At 40.8% G+C, this 20,768-nt stretch overlaps 1 protein-coding gene across 9 annotated transcripts in view; it reads left to right on the top strand.

Moving 5' to 3' along the window:
- adgrb1a (adhesion G protein-coupled receptor B1a) overlaps positions 1-20,768 on the top strand; it is a 234,214-nt gene that overhangs the window by 137,745 nt on the left and 75,701 nt on the right. For all 9 annotated transcript variants that reach the window (XM_036128777.1, XM_036128809.1, XM_036128803.1 and 6 more), the window contains 4 exons: positions 3,126-3,201; positions 5,383-5,485; positions 5,579-5,622; positions 17,864-17,990. In XM_036128777.1, coding sequence (XP_035984670.1) covers positions 3,126-3,201; positions 5,383-5,485; positions 5,579-5,622; positions 17,864-17,990 — 350 coding nt within the window. The remainder of the gene's footprint in view (positions 1-3,125; positions 3,202-5,382; positions 5,486-5,578; positions 5,623-17,863; positions 17,991-20,768) is intronic.

Below are 20,768 nucleotides of genomic sequence, written 5' to 3'. Positions count from 1 at the left end.
GCTACCACCTTCAGCTTGCTTCAAATAAATATATGGTCCCATGACTTCAATTGGACTGACCTTCAAAAACACAGTTATGTAGGATAAGTGTGTGTGTTTGGTCATTGTCGATACCATACACTTTATATGTACACTAAATAAGCAACTGTTTTTTTTCTTTTTTTAAGTATTTCTGTTTTGTTTCAGTCTTGCAGAAAAACTCAGAACTGATTGAATTACTGGTTAAAATCCCTCCAGACAGTTCTTGTTGGGAACAGTCAATCTGGCTGAGCATATTGAATGGGGCGGCCAAAGAGTGCATGAGCAGGACACATAATACTTCATCTCCCTCACACTCCCACACATCTTGCTCGGTTCCCCCGTGATGCCCATGGGAGCTCAGCTGTTGCCCGGGAGCTACTGTCTCTGCAAGCTGCCTGGCACACTGCTGTGTGCTCTCAGGCTGCCGTATAGTGTGCTGGAGCAGAAGACTTGGATGTCTTCAGATGGCCCAGCAGATGGAGACATGTTTTCCATGGCTGTGTGTATGTGTGTGTGTGTGTGTGTGTGTGTGTGTGTGTGTGTGTGTGTGTGTGTGTGTGTGTGTGTGTGTGTGTGTGTGTGTGTGTGTGTGTGTGTGTGTGTATGTGTGTCTTGTTTCAGTCCAGTGTGTGCCTCTGTCGAGTCCAGTTGTCAAGTTTTGACAAATCTCCCCCCGTGCTGCTCTTAAATGGGGGAACTCATGAGAGCTGAGGCCATATATAGTAGTAACACCGATCAGAATGGGCCATGAAATTTCACAGTGCCCAGAGACGACGGGGGTTTTCTGAATAGGTTTTTGCCTTTTTGTTAAATGATGGTACAAACTGAACCAGCGGTAGTCCTGTTAGGAATATTCCTGTGCAAATTCTCAGTTATGACAATGGCAACCACAAACCAGCTTACAGCTCAGTTTTTCAACCAACTACAACTGTTTTTGGTTTATACAATGTGTCTAGACATCCCTTCTTTGCATCACAATACATATCAAGTGCTGTTTTTTAAAAAAAACTGCAGGATAACTTTTTTAGGATTTTTAGAAGACTTCATTGCACTGAAAATGGTTTTAGGATCTCTAAGAACATCCAGAAAGTGCTACTTTTACTGCTGAGAGGTGTGTTAAAGTCTCCTGATAACTTGCTCCACATTGGCAGCAGGTGGGTGTGACACATCTGCAAGCACAATGAGACATCTTGACAGCCTTCTCTCTTAGGAATCCTTCCTTCAGTTGTTTAAGATCTACAGCAGGGGTCTACAGCCCTCGTCCTCAGGATCTACTGTCCTACATGTTTTAGGCGTTTCCCTGCCTCCACAGAGCAGTTTAAAAAAATGGGTGACCTGACCTGTGTGATTAAACAGGCCTCTGCAGCCCATCATGCAATCATTCGACTCAGGTGTGCTGAAGCAGAGACACATCTAAAACATGCAGGACAATCTGTAGGTAATCAATCTGATGCCCTGATGCCAGAAAGCCACCATGCTTGGATGCCTATTTAGTTTTTTTGGGCTCCTGGTTGGGTCTCTCCTGGCTTTGTTTCTCATGGTAAAAAAGATTGTCAACCAGCCATGTTAGTCTGTGGCTGGGAAGCCTTTTGTCTCTTTGGAAGACATAATGTAAGCAATTTAGAATGTTGTTACTGTAAAGACAAACCACTCAATCACATTTCAAACAAACTTGTCCGCTGATTCAACTGGACACGGCCTCCTGGTTCCGCGTGTCCTCTGATCAGTTCACTGTCTTCTGACAGAAGTCACTCTATTATGATGTCATTAGACAAGGACTATGGTTAAGTGCTTTGTCAACATCTGTATGATTTGATTGAATTTGTAGAATACCTTGAGATGATATGTGATGTAACTTGGTGCCATATAAATAACATTGAATTGAACTGACCATGTTAAAAAGATCCATTACAATGTTGACTCCCTTTTAAAATGATTTTGTACATGCATAAATTTAAGCATTTTAATATAACAACAGCATGATCACAAACACTGTGAGTCGCTAGAATAGAAGATTTATTTCAGCTAAATCTAATGTGACTTCAAGGTTTTCTGTAAAGTGCGGGCCAGAGTAGTGACATGTTTACATCTGTGTTTAAATCAGTGTGTTTCTGATCAGCTGGTAGGCTGGGACTGGTTAGGTTCCTCAAATTTAAACCTGGAAAAGAAGGAGAAGTTTATTTGTCATTGCACCCTGTTGTGAGCATTACAATGAAATTGTGTTGGTTCTTGAACCGAGATATAAAAAAGAAAATAACAAACTAATAAAAACATTATAGGTTAATAACAATGGAACTAGAATAAAGCAATTTAAGAGCCAATAAAGAATCTGCAGCTATATGGTACGAACAGTTATAAAAACGTAGTAGGTGATAAAACTGAACTATAGAGAAAGTTATGAATATGTGACAAGTGAGGGGTAAAAACAGACGAGACAATCTGAGCACGAATAAATAATAAATATATCAGACAGAGGGCCATGATATGAGGCAAATGTAAGTAATGATGAATGGATAGACGTGAATTACACACATCATCATCATGTATATTGGACTTACAAGCAAGGGATGTGCATGTATGTGTCTGTAATTCAGACATTTTTGTTAAACATCTGGACTTGTTTATACATGCATCATAGCTCTGTTAATGTTAATGCTAAATGCCACTTAAATCTCAGCAGCCATCCTGCTTTCTAATAATCTCTTTTTCAAATTTGTCAAAAAAGAACTTGGAAGCAAAAAGTGATTCTTGAACGTGATTGGGCAAAAATCAACAGAATTGTTTGAAATAATAACATAAAATAAATCACTCAATAATCTACTAAATATCTTTTTAAAATGATAACATCCTTAGTTTTCCATTATGTATTGTTTTGATATTGCAAGGTGTGGGTTATGGTGTTTTAGGGATGCAGTAGGTATTTATGTTGGATTAGTCATGTGGGCCAGCACCAGTACCTGGGGTTCTTTCTATGAGAGCAGAGGAGTATGGCTCTTACAGAGACCCCACCATTCAGACCACATCAGCAGTCCTTTAAGCACCGTCTGATATGACTTTGACCTGCCTGCTCACTCTGTCCTCACTTCTGCTCTTCCCAAACGCAGACGCAGACGACTCCTCAACCTTTGTCACCGGCGTTGTTCTCTACAGAAACCTGGGCAACATTCTGGCTCTGCAAAGGTAAGACTAAAGGGGATAGATCTCTCTGCAATTAATATTCAAATGGAAATATTAAGGATAGAAAAAATAGTGTTTACATAAACCATTATGCAAGTTTTTAAGTGGATGGTGGAAATCTTTGGGCTTGATGTTGCTCTGATTACCTCTTGTCGTTATTCTCTAGGATTATTTTTAAGTATTAAATAAAGAAAGCTCTATGTTGCTATTCAACCATTTAAAAAAATCTGAGTAACTGATTTAAGAAGGACCATGTTAACCATTTTTAGTTGAGTTTTCTAGCTTCTGAAATAAAATGAATGTTTGTAGTTTAATCATTACATTTAACACCAAATGCATTTCTCCTGTGCTAAAGGTCCTTATAAACATGAAAATGCTGTTGGTCTGTTATGTCACAATATATTTCTTTATTTGTTTAGATCATTTTTATTCATCTACATAGCAATGCATTTTTCAAATAGCATTATTCTAAAACTAATTGTAATTCGTCTCTTTAGTAACTAGACTGAACCGAGGATTAACATTATTGCTTGATTAACAAATTTAAAAAATATTTTCAACAACTGAAGGTGTAAAACATTCATGAAAGGCAGATGTGTGACATACTTCTTTCATTTTGTAAACAGAAAAAAACGTTATTTTTGTATCAATGATTTGATACAGGTGCAGGAATGTAATGGCTGTGACTTGTATTTTATCTCTCTCTCAGTAAAGGACATTTCTGTTGCTGAAAATGTTTCCAATAATGCAGAAGTGAATGTGATAGGAATACATTTGAACTAAATGGACATATCTGTGGAAACCAGTCAGTGGTCAGAAGCAGCCCTTACATACAGCTGTACCGACACAGAGCGATGGCTGTCCATTATGATAATGAGCTAAAAGCACATAATGTGCTGGTAACATATGCTGCATGAAAGCGAGACAGACTCTAATCCTCCTCCCTATCGGTTGCTAATATTTGGATTGCTGCAATTCTTTACATTCCTTTGTCTCATTCTGTGTTTCTCATCTTCACTTTGTATTTTCATTCCTGACCCCTCTCCTGTTCTGCATTTAATGCACCACTCAGGGAAAATGAGATGAGTCTGAAGCAAGAGCCTAGATGACACAAATGTTTAGGTTGACTGATTGTGCTTCTAAAAGCTGAGGCCCTCGATTGTTGGCCGGGGATGCCATGAGGGTGTGAGTGAGCAGGAAACAACGGGGGGGGGCTGCTGAGCACGTCTGGCCGTTTTTGGTGTCCATGCTTCCAGCAGCAATTCATTTTTTGCCTGATTGTCTTTTTCCACATGATTGATAGTTTATATGAAGGCAGAAATTGCAATGCATACTAAGTGAAGAGGAAATAATCTAAAACCAAGTACACTAAAAATCCTACAACCTTTTGTGAAGAAATGCAATTCAGATTTTGGGGGTAAAAAAGAATGACTTTTCCTAAACAGGGAGAGGTCTGAACTTTCCCCTGGAACAATGGGAAGCTCTCCAACTTCCTGTTGCTCATCTCTGTGAGGTGGGGCACATTTAGCTTTCATTCTAGTGTTACATGTCTCTGCAGCAGTCCCAATGATCTACATCTGACCTGCAGCAGTGAGAGGATGCTGCTGCTGATCTCACCTCATGGTGGAAGTTTACTCTCTTGCACACTTGGAACATATTTCAGCTGTGAAGAGATAAACTCATTATAAACCATTTTGGATCTCACATTTGTCTAAACATAAACTGATGCAATACTTTATTTTCAGATTTCATGTCTGACTATTATTAATTTTTATTTAGTTTTTCTTGGTCCACTTGTGCAGCATCTCTATCTTCCTTCATACCTTGAGCAAAAATTTAATTTTTTTCCCCCATTTTCCACAAGGGTGTCTAGTTATTGAAATAAGTGTGAGTCACTAGTGATGTTGGGTAATATAGTTGTCTGTTTGTGTGTGAGAGATGTAGTTTAGGGAGCTTTTTCTTGTTTTTCAGGGTTTTTTTATTTAAAAAAGACGAGAGCAACTCTATAAACACACTGACAGTTAAAATCAGCTTCAGAGCCAAACAAAGAGGAAAACTCACCAGTTAGCAGCGATAAAAGACTTTATGACGTTTCATATGTCAGATCTTATTCCATGATGTGTTTTAATTGGCTGCTTCAGGTCGTCCTGGTGTATTTAGCTTAGTTGTTTTTCTTTCTTGCAGAAACAGCACCGTTCTCAACTCCAAGGTTCTGTCGGTGACCATCAAGCCCACCCCGGCTTCCCTCTCTGCCCCAGTTGTGGTCGAGTTCTCCCACTTATACAACGTCAGTAAAAATTGTTCCACATTTTAGATATCATGTCCTGCATGATTTCATGGCTCATTGTGACCATACGGTTGCCCTGTTCCTCGTTTCCAGGGCACCACCAACCAGACGTGTATATCCTGGGATGAGAGTGACAGGTGAAGTACACTTTATTATCTACCTAAACCTACAAGGGTTTTCATGTTCTGATGTGAGCAGATAAGCTGATATAAATCTTTATAAGAAGGGATCTTACAATTATATTATTTATTGTATTATAAAAATGCAAATACTAAAATACCTGGGTCAAAATATTATAACCTCAAAGAGTTTTCTTTAAAAATCAATCAGGTGCCAGTATGTGATGAGACATATTCATTGCCTGAAATCACTATGTAACAAATAGCTCACTCAGCCCCATTTCCTTGCTTTGTCTTATACATTTCTTTCACCTCTGGCAACATGTGGATGTTTAGCGCCTGTGGGTTAACACCATGCTGTACTGATCACACCACAGGGGCGACTGTGGTTTAAAAAAAAATCAAATAGAGTAGTTGTCTTGCAATTGGAAGGTTGTGGGTTCCATTACAGCTTCACCCGTCACATGTAGATGTGCCCATGGGTAAGGCACTTAAGTTGCCTTCCAGTCTGTTGGTGGATGAATGTGTCTGTCAGTAAGGACGATTGGGTGAAAGTGGCTGTAGTGTGGGGTGCTTTGAGTGGTCAGTATGACTGGAAAAGAGCTACATAAATTCAGCCCATTAACCATGAAAACTACAGTTTCCAACCAACACAGCATCCTACACCGAGGGATTAGACTAGATCAGGTCACATGCTTTTTATTTTGATTCATTTTAAATACCTGTGATGGACTGGTGACCTGTCCAGGGTGGACCTGCCCTCTTGCCCAATGACTGCTGGAGATAGACACAAGCCCCCCGCCATCCTGCATGGATAGACAGGAATAGAAATTGGATGGGTGGATTTTAAATAAAAGTAAGGGCCTAGTTGCGTACCCTTAAGAAATGATCCAACACACGATACCGTCCACTGCTAATCTTCAACTTCTAACAGGAACGAGCTGTATTCAGTCTCAGTTTTATGTATATGAAGATCAATTCTGCTGAGAGATCTTGAAAGAACCTGAAGGACTAGCTTAGTTAGTTTTATCTAGGATTCTGTATCTGCAGTCTGATGTGCAGTCTGATGCATTAGAGGGCTGTATCTGCAGCCCTCTAATGCTGCTGCAAGAATGCAGCAGCATTAGAGGGCTGTCAGCAGCAACAGCATGTTCCCCAGACCCTCACCACAAATATTAGGGTCTTCTCTGACTTTATCGCCAACTTTCAATCACATTGTTTATTTTGAGTGACTGGCCAAAGACAAGCATATTACAGGTTCTGAAACCAAGACAGCAATATACGTTTTTAATAGGCAACAGCAGTGGAGCTGGTCGTATATTATGCCAGGAAGGTTTTTCCTCTCTAGCTAAATCCATCTAAATGATAAAACCACCACAGATTTTATCTCCTTTAAAAAACAAATAGACATTTTATTACATGTTATTGTAGTATAACATAAATCTATCACTTTGTTTTAATTCTGATAATTTGGTTTCATAATAAATAACATTTAGCAACAGATTTATAATCTGACCCAATCTGTATAATCTTATTGATTTTGATTTTGTAAAGTACCTTAAGATGACATTTTCATGAATTGGCGCTATATAAATAAAATTGAATTGAATTGATTTGAAATTGAATTTAACTTGTTTAGAATATTAGCGGAGAGGAAAGACGACCGATATGTGCTTTCTTAGGATCATTACGAAACATGGGCCGATCTTGAAACGTTTTCAAATTATGTCAGATTATCCACGGATAATATTTTAATAATTTAAGTATCGGGAACATTCTTTTCTATGGAATATTAGGGATTATAGTTTTTAGTGTGGAGTATATTACATTTTCTTTAAATGCTCCTGTTGGGAAAACAAGGATTTTTATTCCTGACACATTCAGAGAGCCAGGTAGCTCAGCAGCTTCACTTGGCCATCGCCAGCACTGCTGCATCGTGGGTACAAGATGAGAAAAATTAAAGGCAACTCTTAGCGCATCCCTTTTCTGTTCTCAACCCAAACACACATTTCACCATCTGGGATAAGGAGCCACTTAGTCAACTCAAAGAGTATAAGCAATTAGAGAGCATAAAGGAGAGAAAGAGAATAAAAGAAGTGCATGCAAAGGTTTAATTTTATTGCTTCTGTGGGCAGATTCAAAGCGCCGCTCTTCCACTGCGTCTTGCTAAATGTTCTGCTCCTTTCAGTCAACAGATTAGAGGGAGCATGACAGAGTGGGTCCCATCATGCTAGAAATACGAGGCAGCAATTTTGCAGCCTTTGTGTGGTGTGGCTCCAAACATTTGTGTTTAGCACATAGCTGCGGTTTACATCCGCTAATGGACATGAAAGTCATGTCAAATTACGGCTTTTATTGACTCGGAATGGTTTCTTTTTTTAAATGATGAAATGATTATACAACATACAGCCTTAGGGAAATAAAAAAAACATGAATTTTGTTTACATTCATTGGGAATTTGTTTCTAATCAACACAGATTTTACACTCACACTATAACACATGCATTAAGCTTCCCTAAAGCTTTGAATAAGCTGCAAACTTCTAGAATCCTTTAAGTCTGAAATGATCATGCCCCCAAAGTACCCTTAGGTGTGACTGTGTACATGCTTGTGTGTCCTGTAATGGACTGGCTATGTTTCCAGGGTGGAGCTCACCTCTCACCCAATGGCTGCTGGAGATAGGCACCTCACCCTGCAAGGACAGAGTATAGAAAATGGGTTGTGGGATGGAAGAAATAGTCAAACTGCAAACTACTGAGTAGTAGTAGTGTAGCTGTTAGTTTCTCTTTGCCTCATTGGGTTGGCCAACATGCAGATCTCCACAGAACTCAGTGAAGAGCCACTTCTGAACAACTTTCCTTCCAACAACTATAAGCAAGTAGTGGACAGGCCACCACTTGGTTTACATCTGGAAGAAGACCCGAACAACCCCTCTCAGATAGAAGGAAACATTTTCTAAGACAACCAAGGGACCATCAAGACTCAACACCGCCATGAAATGGAAAATGCTGGACCACGAGTGTTCCTGTGGAGTGCAGTCTTTCTGATTGGGACTGAGAGGATGCAGACCAAGCCTCTGCTCTAAAACGGATGACTTCAAGCTCAAATTAAATTCTCAGCTGCCCACATGATCAAGCTAAAACCTTTTTGAGAAAAGTTTCATATTTGGACAACACAAACATTGAGCCATTTGGCCAAAATAATAACAAGTAGACTCAGAGGAGTCCAATCAGAATAGGTTTAAATCACCAAGTTGCTTCACAGAACAAGGAATATGACTTTGGTTCTACTTTGCTCTTAGTTATGAGATTTTAAGTGCAATATCCAAATTGGTAAATTGAAATATTTTTCCTATAAATGCATATATACATTTAAATCTGAAAAACTCACACGGATAGAAAAGACAATTAGAAGAATTTTATTGATACAATATTTTAAGAGTTTGGCGCTCAGACCTCAGCAGGAAACATTCATGCTGAATTATACTTCAATATGCATAAGCAGGCGTATGAGAATAGGGATATTTCCCCCCGGGCCTGAAACTGGTGGTGGAGTGGAGATAGATGAAGTTGGTTCAGTCCATAGACGCTGGTTTGCGAGATGATCTGCTTGAGCTGAATTGGTGGGATCCAGTAGACTGCGTAAACTGGTACCAGTACTTCACTCAGGGACCCAGAAAGATAGATGTCCAACTTGGATAAACACACGTTTGCATGAACTGTCCATGATGAGCAAGCATGAAGCGACTGTGGAGAGGAAAAACTCCCCTTTAGGAAGAAACCTCTGGCAGAACCAGGCTCAGCATGGCAGTCTTCTGCCGGACCTGTTTAAGGAGTGACTGGGAATTCCATAAGAGTCCAGGAGGAATTACACTCTGTAGGGACGAGGTTGAAGGAGGACCGTAGGAAAGACAGGCGGAGCTTGCTACGATGGTGGAGAAGGGGATGGAGGTGGGTTGAATTCAGTCATCAGAGTCCAAACCAGACATTGCGCAGCCACCGCTTGCTCGCTGAGGAGAAGGCCGAGACGAGGATGTGGAGTTCTTTTAAGATGAACCCAGGATGCTGATTGGCTTCGAGGAGGAGCAGTTCAAAGCTGATTGGCTTGCGATGAAGGCGGATGAGTCTCTGATTGGATGGGAGGTAGGCAATAGAGTTTCTTCAGACTGAAATCCCGCTTTAAGCTCCACGTTTCTACAAAAATGGAAACACAATTGAATTGGTGCAAATAACCAGTCAGTCTGGAAAATCAGCAGAGAGCCTGGGGGAGGAAACAGTCTGTAGCGTCTGTAGCATGGTTTCTTGTTAAAAGCGGTCTGTTGCGCCAACCTGAAGGTAAAACTCTCAGCATGTTGTGTCCAGTATGTGTGGGGTTTGCAGACATGTTCGTTTCCATTTTCCTGATGTAGACCTGTACAAGACCTCTTTGCAGACCTAATTGTTTGTTTGTAGCGTCAAGGTAAAAAATAAATGGAGAATAATGCACCAACTGCTGAGAGAGGGGTGGTAGCAGCATCATGCAGTGGATCTGCTTTACTGCCACACATTGAGACACATTATCAAAGTGGATAGACTAATGAAGGACGACTACTTCCAATTTCGTGATCTGAAATTAACAACCAGATGGTTGAAACATGGACACATCAGTATGACAATGACACACTCAAAAACAAGTTGTTTAATGGATTAAACAGGCTAGCATTAAGCTTCTATGTTGCCTGTCTAAAGCCCGACTTGACTCTCACTGGAAATCTGTGGACTACGCTTAAAAGCAGGACCTTTTGGATAGCAGAGAGAATGGACGTCTTCTTTATTGTCCCTCTGTGGGGAAATTCAGGAGTACCAGCAGTGAAGTTAAAGACAACAGGGAAGCACGCAGAAACACACCAGGTACGATATTATCACAGACTTGAAAAAAGAGACTGTTGAGCCAATTTACAACCTAAGAGAAAATTCTATACAGTTGTTAAATATAGCATACTCAGATTCCAATAAATCTGCAGCTGAGTACGATAATTGAAAAAAAAAACTTTTTCTTTGTAGCCAGAAATGCTATTTTACTGCTGTTTTCAGCACCTGCACCCACAGTCACACCACCTGTCACACTTTATCATGTGTAATGCAGAGCCCACTAGAGGTTCTACCGCTGTTTTTATGGCTTTTGTCACTTTGGAGCCGAGTCTTCATCCAGTTTGAAGAAGGTATGCGAGAATAACACGGAACCCATGTTGAGCAGAAAGCATTGAAACACTGGGCAATATTTGAATAAAGCTTTTATTTGACACTTTACAATCTGGTGTCTGTTGAATATTATTGATCACCGTCGCCTTCTAGCTGTCACCGTTTAATACAAGCTTCGGAGGCAGATCCGTGGAAGAGAGAGCGACAGAGACAAAGCAAGGACAAAAATCCAATCTTGTTGTGTTTGGGAGTTGGGTCGGGGGCTGGAGGAAGACATGTTCTGGGCAAAATTAAAATCCATCTTGGACGGCAGCTATGATTAATGAGTTAATATTTGGAAAAGAAATTGGAGTCTGAGGAGTCGTCCTTGTCATGTTGATAAGAGCTGGGAGACTGCCGGAGCCTTCACTCGCACGCCGCTCCTCTCCGAAATCGATAACAAGTACATCAGCTGCATCTTTCTGTCCGTCTCCCTGACATTACGGCTTGCTTTTGTTTGCATCTTGTCCTGCCTAATGTGCTATAAATACCTGAGCTCCGTTTGATGTGGTGTCAGCCCAGGGTTCAGACAATGTGTGCTTTGACAGCCCTAACACCTTAAAACGATCCATAATGTGGAGCATGTTGTTCTTGGAAATGTTTCTCTTCTCCAGCAACGCTAGCTGATCCCATGCAGGAGTTTTAGGGATCTCATGCATCTTTATTAGAAAGCTGTCAGTTGAGGGGTAACAACGTCTGAGGGGAGAGGGATGTAGGAGCTGAAACATCAGACAGATTTGGACGGATGTTGCTTGTCACTGTTCATGCTGGCTCTTATGGACGAGTTTTAACGCTTAAAGGACTTTACATGGGTCCATGCTAAAGGACTATGCAGTGCCAAATCAGTAAAAAAGTAAAAAGCTAAACATTTTCTAAAATTGACAATAGAGAGAGGATCAGAATCTATGTAATTTGTGCAGTTTTGAGTAATTTTAATGCCAATTATTACTTAATTACAGTTTAAAGTCTAAATGCCTTGGAAACATATTTTGATAAGTGTGGCATGCTTTTGTGATCAGTTCCCCCAGAGGTCAGGTCTTTTAGGGAGTGTTTCTGCAATCTTGCATGTAGAGGCTGAGATGTTTTCCCAATTTGATTTAGGTCTGGACTTTGACTAGACCATTCTGATACCTGGATCCTTTGATGTTAACCATTCCAGCTCTCATTTAACATTTTGGGGAGTGTCTGCCTGGAGACAGTACCTCTGCCTCAGGATAAACTTGTTTGCGACCTTTAGAAACTTTTCTAGAATCATCCTGCAGTTTGTCTCATCTTCCATTCAACTCTGACCAGTCCTCTGACTCTGCTGAAGAAAAGAATCCCTAGAGTGGCTGTCTTCAGCATGTTTTGTGCTGATGTGGAGTGTTCACTCCACACATAGTCATTTGCATGTAGGCCAGAAAGTTCAGTCTTGGCCTCGTCTGGCCAGAGCACCTTCTTCTACATGTGTGCTGTGCCCCCTACATGGCTTGTGGAAAACTCCAAATGAAACATTTCTGAATTATTACTTCCTTAATCCCAAAGGGAAATTAGATTCTGTAGGAGTTCTTATTGTCCTTAGTTCTTCAGATAGTCATAGATGGTTATAGCTGTGCTGGAAGCAGCTTTTGTGGTGGATGTCCATGTCCTGGTAGGTTTGCAGCTGGTCCACCCTCTCTCCAGGTCCAGATGATGGACCTGGAGAGAGGGTGGGAGATTGTTGTAGAGCATGACCCTGCTTTAATCAGGACCATAACTTTCTCCCAGACCTGCTGGGTTCCTTGTTCTTCATGCTGCTGGTTGTTCTCTCATGTTCTGCAATGATACTCTGAGACCAGAAAGACAACTAACATTAGAACATAACTGGATGCACTGGATTTTATTTAGTGACATCAGAGTAGATTGGGCCGATTACATATGCCTGCCACACCTTTCAGATTACACAATTGTAAACCATGAATCACTTACCTTCCCCTTTGGTTGTCTATTACATGAAAACCAAATAAAATACAATAAAGTTTGTGTCCTGACCTGGACAGGGTGTAAACAAACACCAAAAGGCTCTAAATACTTTTGTGATGGCCTGCAATTTCACCTTTTTGATACTTGCCCTTATTAAACAAATATGGGATAGGACTAAGATCTTCACACAATGATTCCGGGCAGACACAATTATACAACAAAAAGTAAAGATTTCCCCCAAAATCTTCTCCATCCAATCCTTACCTTTGAATTGTATCATATCATAAATCCGTCCTTCATATACAGGCCTATATATATATATATATATATATATATATATATATATATATATATATATATATATATATATATATATATATGTATAAATATATATATATATATATATGTATAAATATATATATATATATATATATATTCCCTTCTCAAAGAGCCCTTTCAGATGTCTCTTCTGTGCTGGCACACTGCTCTTTATCCATATGGCCTTTACTTGGCAGAGGACATCCTTTCATGCAGGGCTGCTGGACCAGCACCTAAATTATCCAATTAAACGGTGAGGGCAGGAGAGTCTGCGAGCTACTGTGTGCCTCACAGAGAGACTTAATCACTTCAACAGAAAAACTGCTCTGTGTCCTAATAGATCGGATTTCAGTTTGGGCTGAGGTGCTAATGTCAGCACTGAGTCGCCTCCTGCTGCTAAGAAGCTAAACTAACTACATCCTCAACACTCTCTGCCTACTTACAACCTCAAGCAATGGAGAAACCTGGGGGGGGGGGGGGTTCATACTCAGGAGCTATTAATTATTATTCCCACTAATGATAAACCTTAAAGATCCACTGATGAGACATAATGTAAGCTGCACAATGGCAACTGCTGTTAAGTGCACCTTCATCTTAATGAACAGTTTTAGAGCAGAGAAAGCAGTGACCGTTGTGAAGTCACCACCTAAATGCCTTTAGTTTTTAATGTTCCATTTCTAAAGAGCTAAACCTTAATATAGCAGGAAGGAGCTGTTTGCTATGGAAGGGTCGAATGATCTGAAGTCTGCATCGGTATCTGCAGGCTGGTGGTAGCTGCTCTGATTGCACCTGCATGAAAGTGTTTCATGTTTAACTTTCCTTAAGATCAAGAAAGTGAAAAGTTGTAGTCAGTGTTGGACCTTTTTATGGTTGATGGAACCCAGCAGAAGAACCTGGAACCTATCGACTTTCTTAAAGGGTTCATCTGGCTGTTTCCATCATGACTTCAACTTAAAACCACCTGGAACTTCAGGACATTTGTAATGCGACATCTGCTATGGTGCAAATCAGATGCTGCATAGTAGGTCGTGAGTCTGTTGAGTCGTGTAGACAAAAGAAGCCAAAGCTCATGTCAGCATCACCCAGCTGGCAGACTTCCGCAGAACTCAGATTCACCATCAGAGGTTAGATGACAAACAGATAGTAGGCTGAGTAGAATATGTGTGATAAGTAAGATGATCGGATAAAATGAATACCAGAATCCTCAAACACACACCGTAAACACTGCTACAGCAGAGAATAGAACAAAAATATCAGCTTACATATTCACAGAAATAATTAACACATAGTTTATCTTTTATTTAAAATTTGAAGTAAGGGGCTAAAATTAGATTAGCCTAAGGAAAAATTATGTTATGATAAGGTGAGTCCCTGACCTGTGGTCCTTTTCAATAATGAAAAGGGAGGTAGATTTGGGTGCAGTAATGATTCCGTTTCTGAGTCATGAAGTCGAATGAATACCAGCCAGTCCCAGCGGACCCTCCTGCTGATACCTGCTGCAGCTACACACCTATACAACCCTGTTTACCCAGTCTGTTGACCTCACCAACAGGTGATGTTAAAGTGAACATCACAACAAAAGCTTAACGATGCACTAAAGGAAACATAAAATATCTGAAGCATAGTTTCTCACGCAAGTAATTTTGGAATAGTTATATAATATCTAGTTATCTGAGTTCATACTTGCTTTGGTAACACATTAGCAGTGTTGGATGAGCTCCTGTCTGCATCACACAGCCCTCTGACCCACAGAAATTCCCCTGGCTGCAGAGCATCACATTAAACCCCACCGCCCAAGGCATTATTGTGCAGAGCATCACAGTTTTAAATGACGTTGCACTCTTTGCTGAGTGTGAACTGATACATGTCGGAGACATCCACCAGATGCAGCGCCTCACAGTGGCCTGGGGGAAAAAAAGCACACCTGTCCTCCTCCAGGAGCAAGGTCTAGATGAAGGTCTAGATTTTGGCTTAGCCCCATAAATACCTTGGATGATAGGACTGACATACAATCCACTGATCAATCTTTATTTAAATAAATCAACCTGGAAAACCTGCACCAGCTGCTGCTTTGACCAGTATGGACTAACAATTCTCTATTACAGCTGGATTTGCTCTGCTGCACCACAAGTCCACAATACTTCCAAAACAAACAATGGAGTTCTATCACAGATGAAGAAAAATTTGAGTTGGGCATATTTACAAAAAAAATCTAAAAGCAAAAAAATATATAGATGTTGAGTTTAAAATTGTGGAGACGCTGCCAGTGGAAGGCACAGCCATTAGGAATGTGATTATGAGCTGTGCATATAGGAGCCTTGGTTCAAACATCGAAACATTGAAAAACAATATGGTGGAAATATTTTGCATAATTAATTGAAATGTTAAGAAGAAACCAAAACTTGGATTTGGAAACTTAAAATACAAGAAATACAAACATTGGATGGACGTTTGAAACCACAAAATCTGGAGCAAACCTCAAATAAGAAATCTATAAATAAAACTAGCCAAACCCATAAAATTAGAATTAGGGAAATCAAAATTTACTGGGCCATACTGGATGATACTGGACAATGCTGGACCATAGTGACCATATTGTGTCATACCGGACCATACTGGGTAACAATGGACCATACGGTAGCAATCTGTAAAATTCACAAATGCTACTATATCTCACTTAATGTGTGGAAGTTTGGGGTAACGTCTACTCAACAGCCCTACTACTCTCATACATAAAAAGCAATCAGGATGGTAAATAATGTAACACATGAACCCACTGTTTCTAAAGTTTCTGACTGGCAAATAATTCCATTGAGGGCAATAAAAAGTTTAGTTCCAGGCTGTACTGAAAACTGTTTACTGACAGAGATGGGGGTAATACTTTAAGTGGCACAATGAATAATAAAATAAACATTTAAAATAACTGTGTGCTCATGCAGAGCATGTACGTTTGTGTATTTTGGTTGGTGGAATGGATTTGTGGAATAGGTTTGGTGATGGGTTGAAAAGAAAAGCAAAATTTTAAATGAATCTAAGGCTATGTTCAAACTGCATGTCTTCATGCGCAATGCGATTTTTTTCTGAAATCCAATTTTTTTTTTTAAGGTGGCCGTTCATACTACCATTAAAAGTGGCCGCTATCAGGCTTCTATCTGAACGGTCCAGGACCGCAAAGCCATACACATGCGCAGATAATAGAAGGAGACGACACACAGCAGCGCACTGTTTGGTGTTAATGGTGAATGTAATTGTGTCTAGAAGTGTTCAATGAAGTTATGTTAAAAAAAACGAAAAAAATAAAAAAAAACGCTGATACCGCCCAGTATCTCTCCTTGCTAATATTAAAAAGCTATTGCGCAATGAGAGGCAACAATTTTAAGACCACATCATAGCAGGACTAAATAAGGTAAGAAGAAAGCAGCACAGCTATTAACAATGGTATTTAATGGAGCGCTAACTGCTACTGCTGTGTGTGGAGGTGTAGTGAGAGACAGGAGAGTGACGTGAAAGATGGATAAAATGCGACATGACCGTTCAGACTGCGGACGCTTAGAAAAAAATCTGATTAGTATCACACATGGAAGTGGCACAAATCGGATTTTTTGGGGGGTGAAAAGATCGGAATTGGGCCGTTCACACTGCCATGAAAAAGACGGATATGGGTCGCATATGGGCATAAAAGATCGGATATGGGTCGCATTTCTCTGCAGTGTGAACGTAAACTAATTAAATGGGGAGATCGATGGCTGAGGTTGGGTTCCGGTAAGGTCTGCTCTTTGTTTCTGTCACATGGGACTCAAACATTGGCTTTTATTACAAATCCTTAGTCTTATTATTTGGAAATTGAAAAGAGATTGGACGTTATTTTTTAGGGAAGTCAATAACTGATATAATCAAAAGGGATAGGAATAATTTGTTTCTACTTACATTTCTTCTTTTCAAACAGTCTGTTTTGCATGTCATATACATATCATTCTTTTCTTTTACCTTATGTCTGAAATAAACCATTAAACTAAAATAACTTATCACATACTTGAGTAGGCCTGCACCATCTGAGACCAGGGAGGAATCTGACTGTAGCCTCGGGTCTCATCCAAAATGAGTGTGAGCCATATGTGTCCATGGTGGTCAGGTCTGATGAGTGAGGGTCAATGTTGGCATGTCCAGATCCGGTAGAGCTACCTAAACATGCATCCTCTGTTTCTGGTGACCTTCCATGGCTGTGATGACTTTCCGTCGCTCCGGCAACTGCATGCAAACATCATTACTGTGCTGCCACAGACCTGCAGCTCACCTCTGGTCTGCATGTGGACCAAACTGCAGCCAAGTGAGGCAGTCTGTTGCAGATTCTAAACAGGTTTTTGGTTTTATTTAGAAGCAAGAGCACATTAGTGTGTTTTAAAAAATAAATAAATAAATAAAATAAAAAAATTAAGAGATTGAGGCTTATTATTTATAATTAATCATTTACACCACGGATTAAGAACAGTCCTCTAAGTATAACCAGTAGTTATATAATAGTAATGATGATAATAATGATTTGCAGTGTGTTGCTCTGCAGCCGCTGCACGCCGCGCTCACTCGGCTCTCCGCTGCGCTCCCTCCGCTCCTGCTGCAGCCCAGCCGGCGGAGATGGAAAACGGATTAAAAAGCCGGTGTAAACGCGGTGGGATTTGAAGTGTGCGCTGCCTTTTCTTCTTCTCCCGCCTCTGTATTCACCGCATCGCTTTTCTCTCTGCCCGTCTCTGTGTGTGTGTGTGTGTGTGTGTGTCTCCGTGCAGCTCCTCTCTGCTGGGATCCTGGTCTGCCAGGGGCTGCAGAGCCGTGCTCGTCGACTCATTCAGAACCAAATGCGTGTGTGACAGACTGTCCACCTTCGCCATTTTAGCACGGCTAAACCCCGACATGGTAAGTGCTGCAAAGCTGCCTTGACTTCCCTTGGCGTTAGAGGTGTCGCAGGCTGTGCTTTTTTTTTTTCTTTCCTGGGCTGCTATTTCAATCTATCCGCGTTTCTGGTTTTATTTGGATTTGTGTTTTCCCCCAAAGGGCGTTAATGTCCCTCCATATCAACAGATCCTCTCTCTGTGCCTCTCTCCCTCTCCTTCCTTCCTCTCTTCCTTGCTTCTCTCTGTCTCGCCATGCCAAAGTCGTGCAGCTAAAGGTTATTGTGGTTTGCCAAGGAAAAGGATTTTAGTAGGTGTCTGTATTTCTGTAGCTGCTGGTGCGATCCAAGAGGAAAACGCTCACATGGAGGGCAGCACTTGGCTGAGCTGTGCATTCATTCACACACGACAGACACGCTGAGATTTACATTCATGAAAAGACGATAAAACCAACCCCACCCCTCTTTAACAGCCATACTTCATGCTACAGCAACTATTGATGTCCCTAATAGCATGTTTTCACATATGAAATGGTCAATGGCGTCTCCATGGTTACCATGCTCCTTGGAGATTGTCCTGGGAGGAGGGGGGTGGATGTCTTGCCTGGCGGTTCAGTTTAATCTGATAAAGACTACATGCAACAAAGGCACAAATGTCTATTTAAGGTTCATTTATGTTGATGGATGCATATGTACTGTGAGGTACTGGTTCTACAGCCAGACCCAGCAGTGGCCCCTCAGTGGGATCCGTCCGTCCGTCCGTCCGTCCCTGTGCCGATGGGCTCAGAGGAGCGTGTGGAAAATCCCAGCAGAATCCCACAGCCTCACAACTGGCCCAGTTACACTGGAGAACAGGGCAGTGTCTTTGTTGGGAAATTTCATTCTCTGCCATTAGTTATTATTAGACTGGAAATTGCCTCAGAAGCATTTTTTCACCAGTTGCCCTGGCAACAGCGTTGGCACTAAGGCTTTCTTAAAGACACAGCAGGAAGCATGCTGTTTGTCCTGCTGCTTAGGGCCCAAGGATGAGGCTGGGAAACAGCTTGGCCTCGACTTTTCCCAAAATGAAAGCATTCTGTGGCAGTTACCTGGCTGGTGCTTTCATGTGATGGTCTTTTTGCAGTGACACTGAGAAAATCAAGAAATAATGGGAAACTATGCTTACTTTGAGCCCCAATATACGGTGCCTGGAAAGGTCTATTATGGGCTTTGAGTTAAGTTTTGTATAATTCTGGATAAGCATGAAAGAAGACGGTATGGAAAAAAATTTTCTGAAGATTTTTCATCCTAGTTCTTTAAATATTCCTTCATTTATTTAGCAATTCATGCATCTATCCTTCCACCTGCATGTCCATTCATCCTATTTCCCAACAGTGCATCCATTATCCTACAATGTTTCCTAAGGATGGGATCTGTCTGTCTGTCCGTCCGTCCATCCATCCATCCATCCATCCATCCATCCATCCATCCATCCATCCATCCATCCATCCATCCATCCATCCATCCATCCATCCTTCCATCCATCCATCCATCCATCCATCCATCCATCCATCCATCCATCCATCCACCCAGTGTTTTAAAATCCTCCTATTTGCCCTAGAAGGGACACTATTCCTGTGGAATGATCTTGGACCATGGAATGCTCCTCAGTGGTATCATCAAATGATTTTAAGCTAACATTTTAGAGTAAGGCTGCCTTCACACTGGAGAGAGACCCTGCTAACATGTAAAAGAAACAACTCCAATGTGGGGAAACTTTGCAGAGTCTTCTGGCTCATTTTGAGAAGCAGAGGGTGTGCTGTTAGGCATGATATAATGTGATGTCAGTGTTTTGACTTTTTCTACAAGTTGGGTGGTTTATTCTCCGGGTGGCAGAGCAGGAAGATCATAGTAGCTACCTGTCCAGGACTGCTGGTACCAAACTGGTCTGATCACAACAGTAAGAAGACCAGTTCTGTTGTTTCTCTTTTGCTTTTCTGATACAAAGCATCCTCACATTACAACCAATGTCATTCTAATCACTGAGGGTCTGTTTAAATATGTGTACACTGCCCCACTGAAAAGAAACCTAACATTCACTCTTATATATTGCATCAGCTTTTTGTGATTTATTGTGGATTTTTTTTGCCTCTCAGTGTTCCCTCTCCACCCTTCAACACAGTTAACAAGCACTTTCTTTAATGACACAGATTTTAGCTACTGCGTAATGTGTCAGTCAATTTAAAGGTGTCTTTAAAGTACATGGGGTTCCAAAAATTACATATTTGATATAATATCTCTGCCTTATTGTTTTTTTGGTGATCTTTTTCATCCCTTTATGCTTTCTTGGCTGCACACTGGCCTTAATAGTCTAAACTTGGAACTTGATTGTGCCATGCTTTGTTAGATGTGTGTGACTTTTGTTCTTTGGTTCTTCTGTGGAAAGCTGCAGTCATGCTGTCTTGATGTGTTTACAGGAGCTTTGAAAAGCACATGCTTTGGGATTGTAAACATGAGAAGTGGAAGGGATGTTGTGGAGCATCAAGTCATGTCCCGAATTTCAAACATTTATGTCTCTTTTAATGTGCTCCTGTTCTGAATAGTGCAGGCATATTGGGATCAGGGGTTGAAATTCAGTGTTCTGCTGCATAAGGATGGAGTGTATTACTTTTGCTTTGACATCAATGTCTTGTTTTATTTATTTATATTTTTTTATTTAAGACTCAACTGACTGACTCTCATCAGTGTTACTTTCAGTTCCAAGTGTCCGCCATGCCGGGCGTGTGACTCTTCATCTTTATCTGTGCAGACATAACAGATAGTTG

This window comes from Fundulus heteroclitus, chromosome 3, assembly GCF_011125445.2.
Source record: "Fundulus heteroclitus isolate FHET01 chromosome 3, MU-UCD_Fhet_4.1, whole genome shotgun sequence".
Classification (NCBI taxonomy): Eukaryota; Metazoa; Chordata; class Actinopteri; order Cyprinodontiformes; family Fundulidae; genus Fundulus; species Fundulus heteroclitus.
This window is presented reverse-complemented; position numbering and strand designations above follow the sequence as displayed.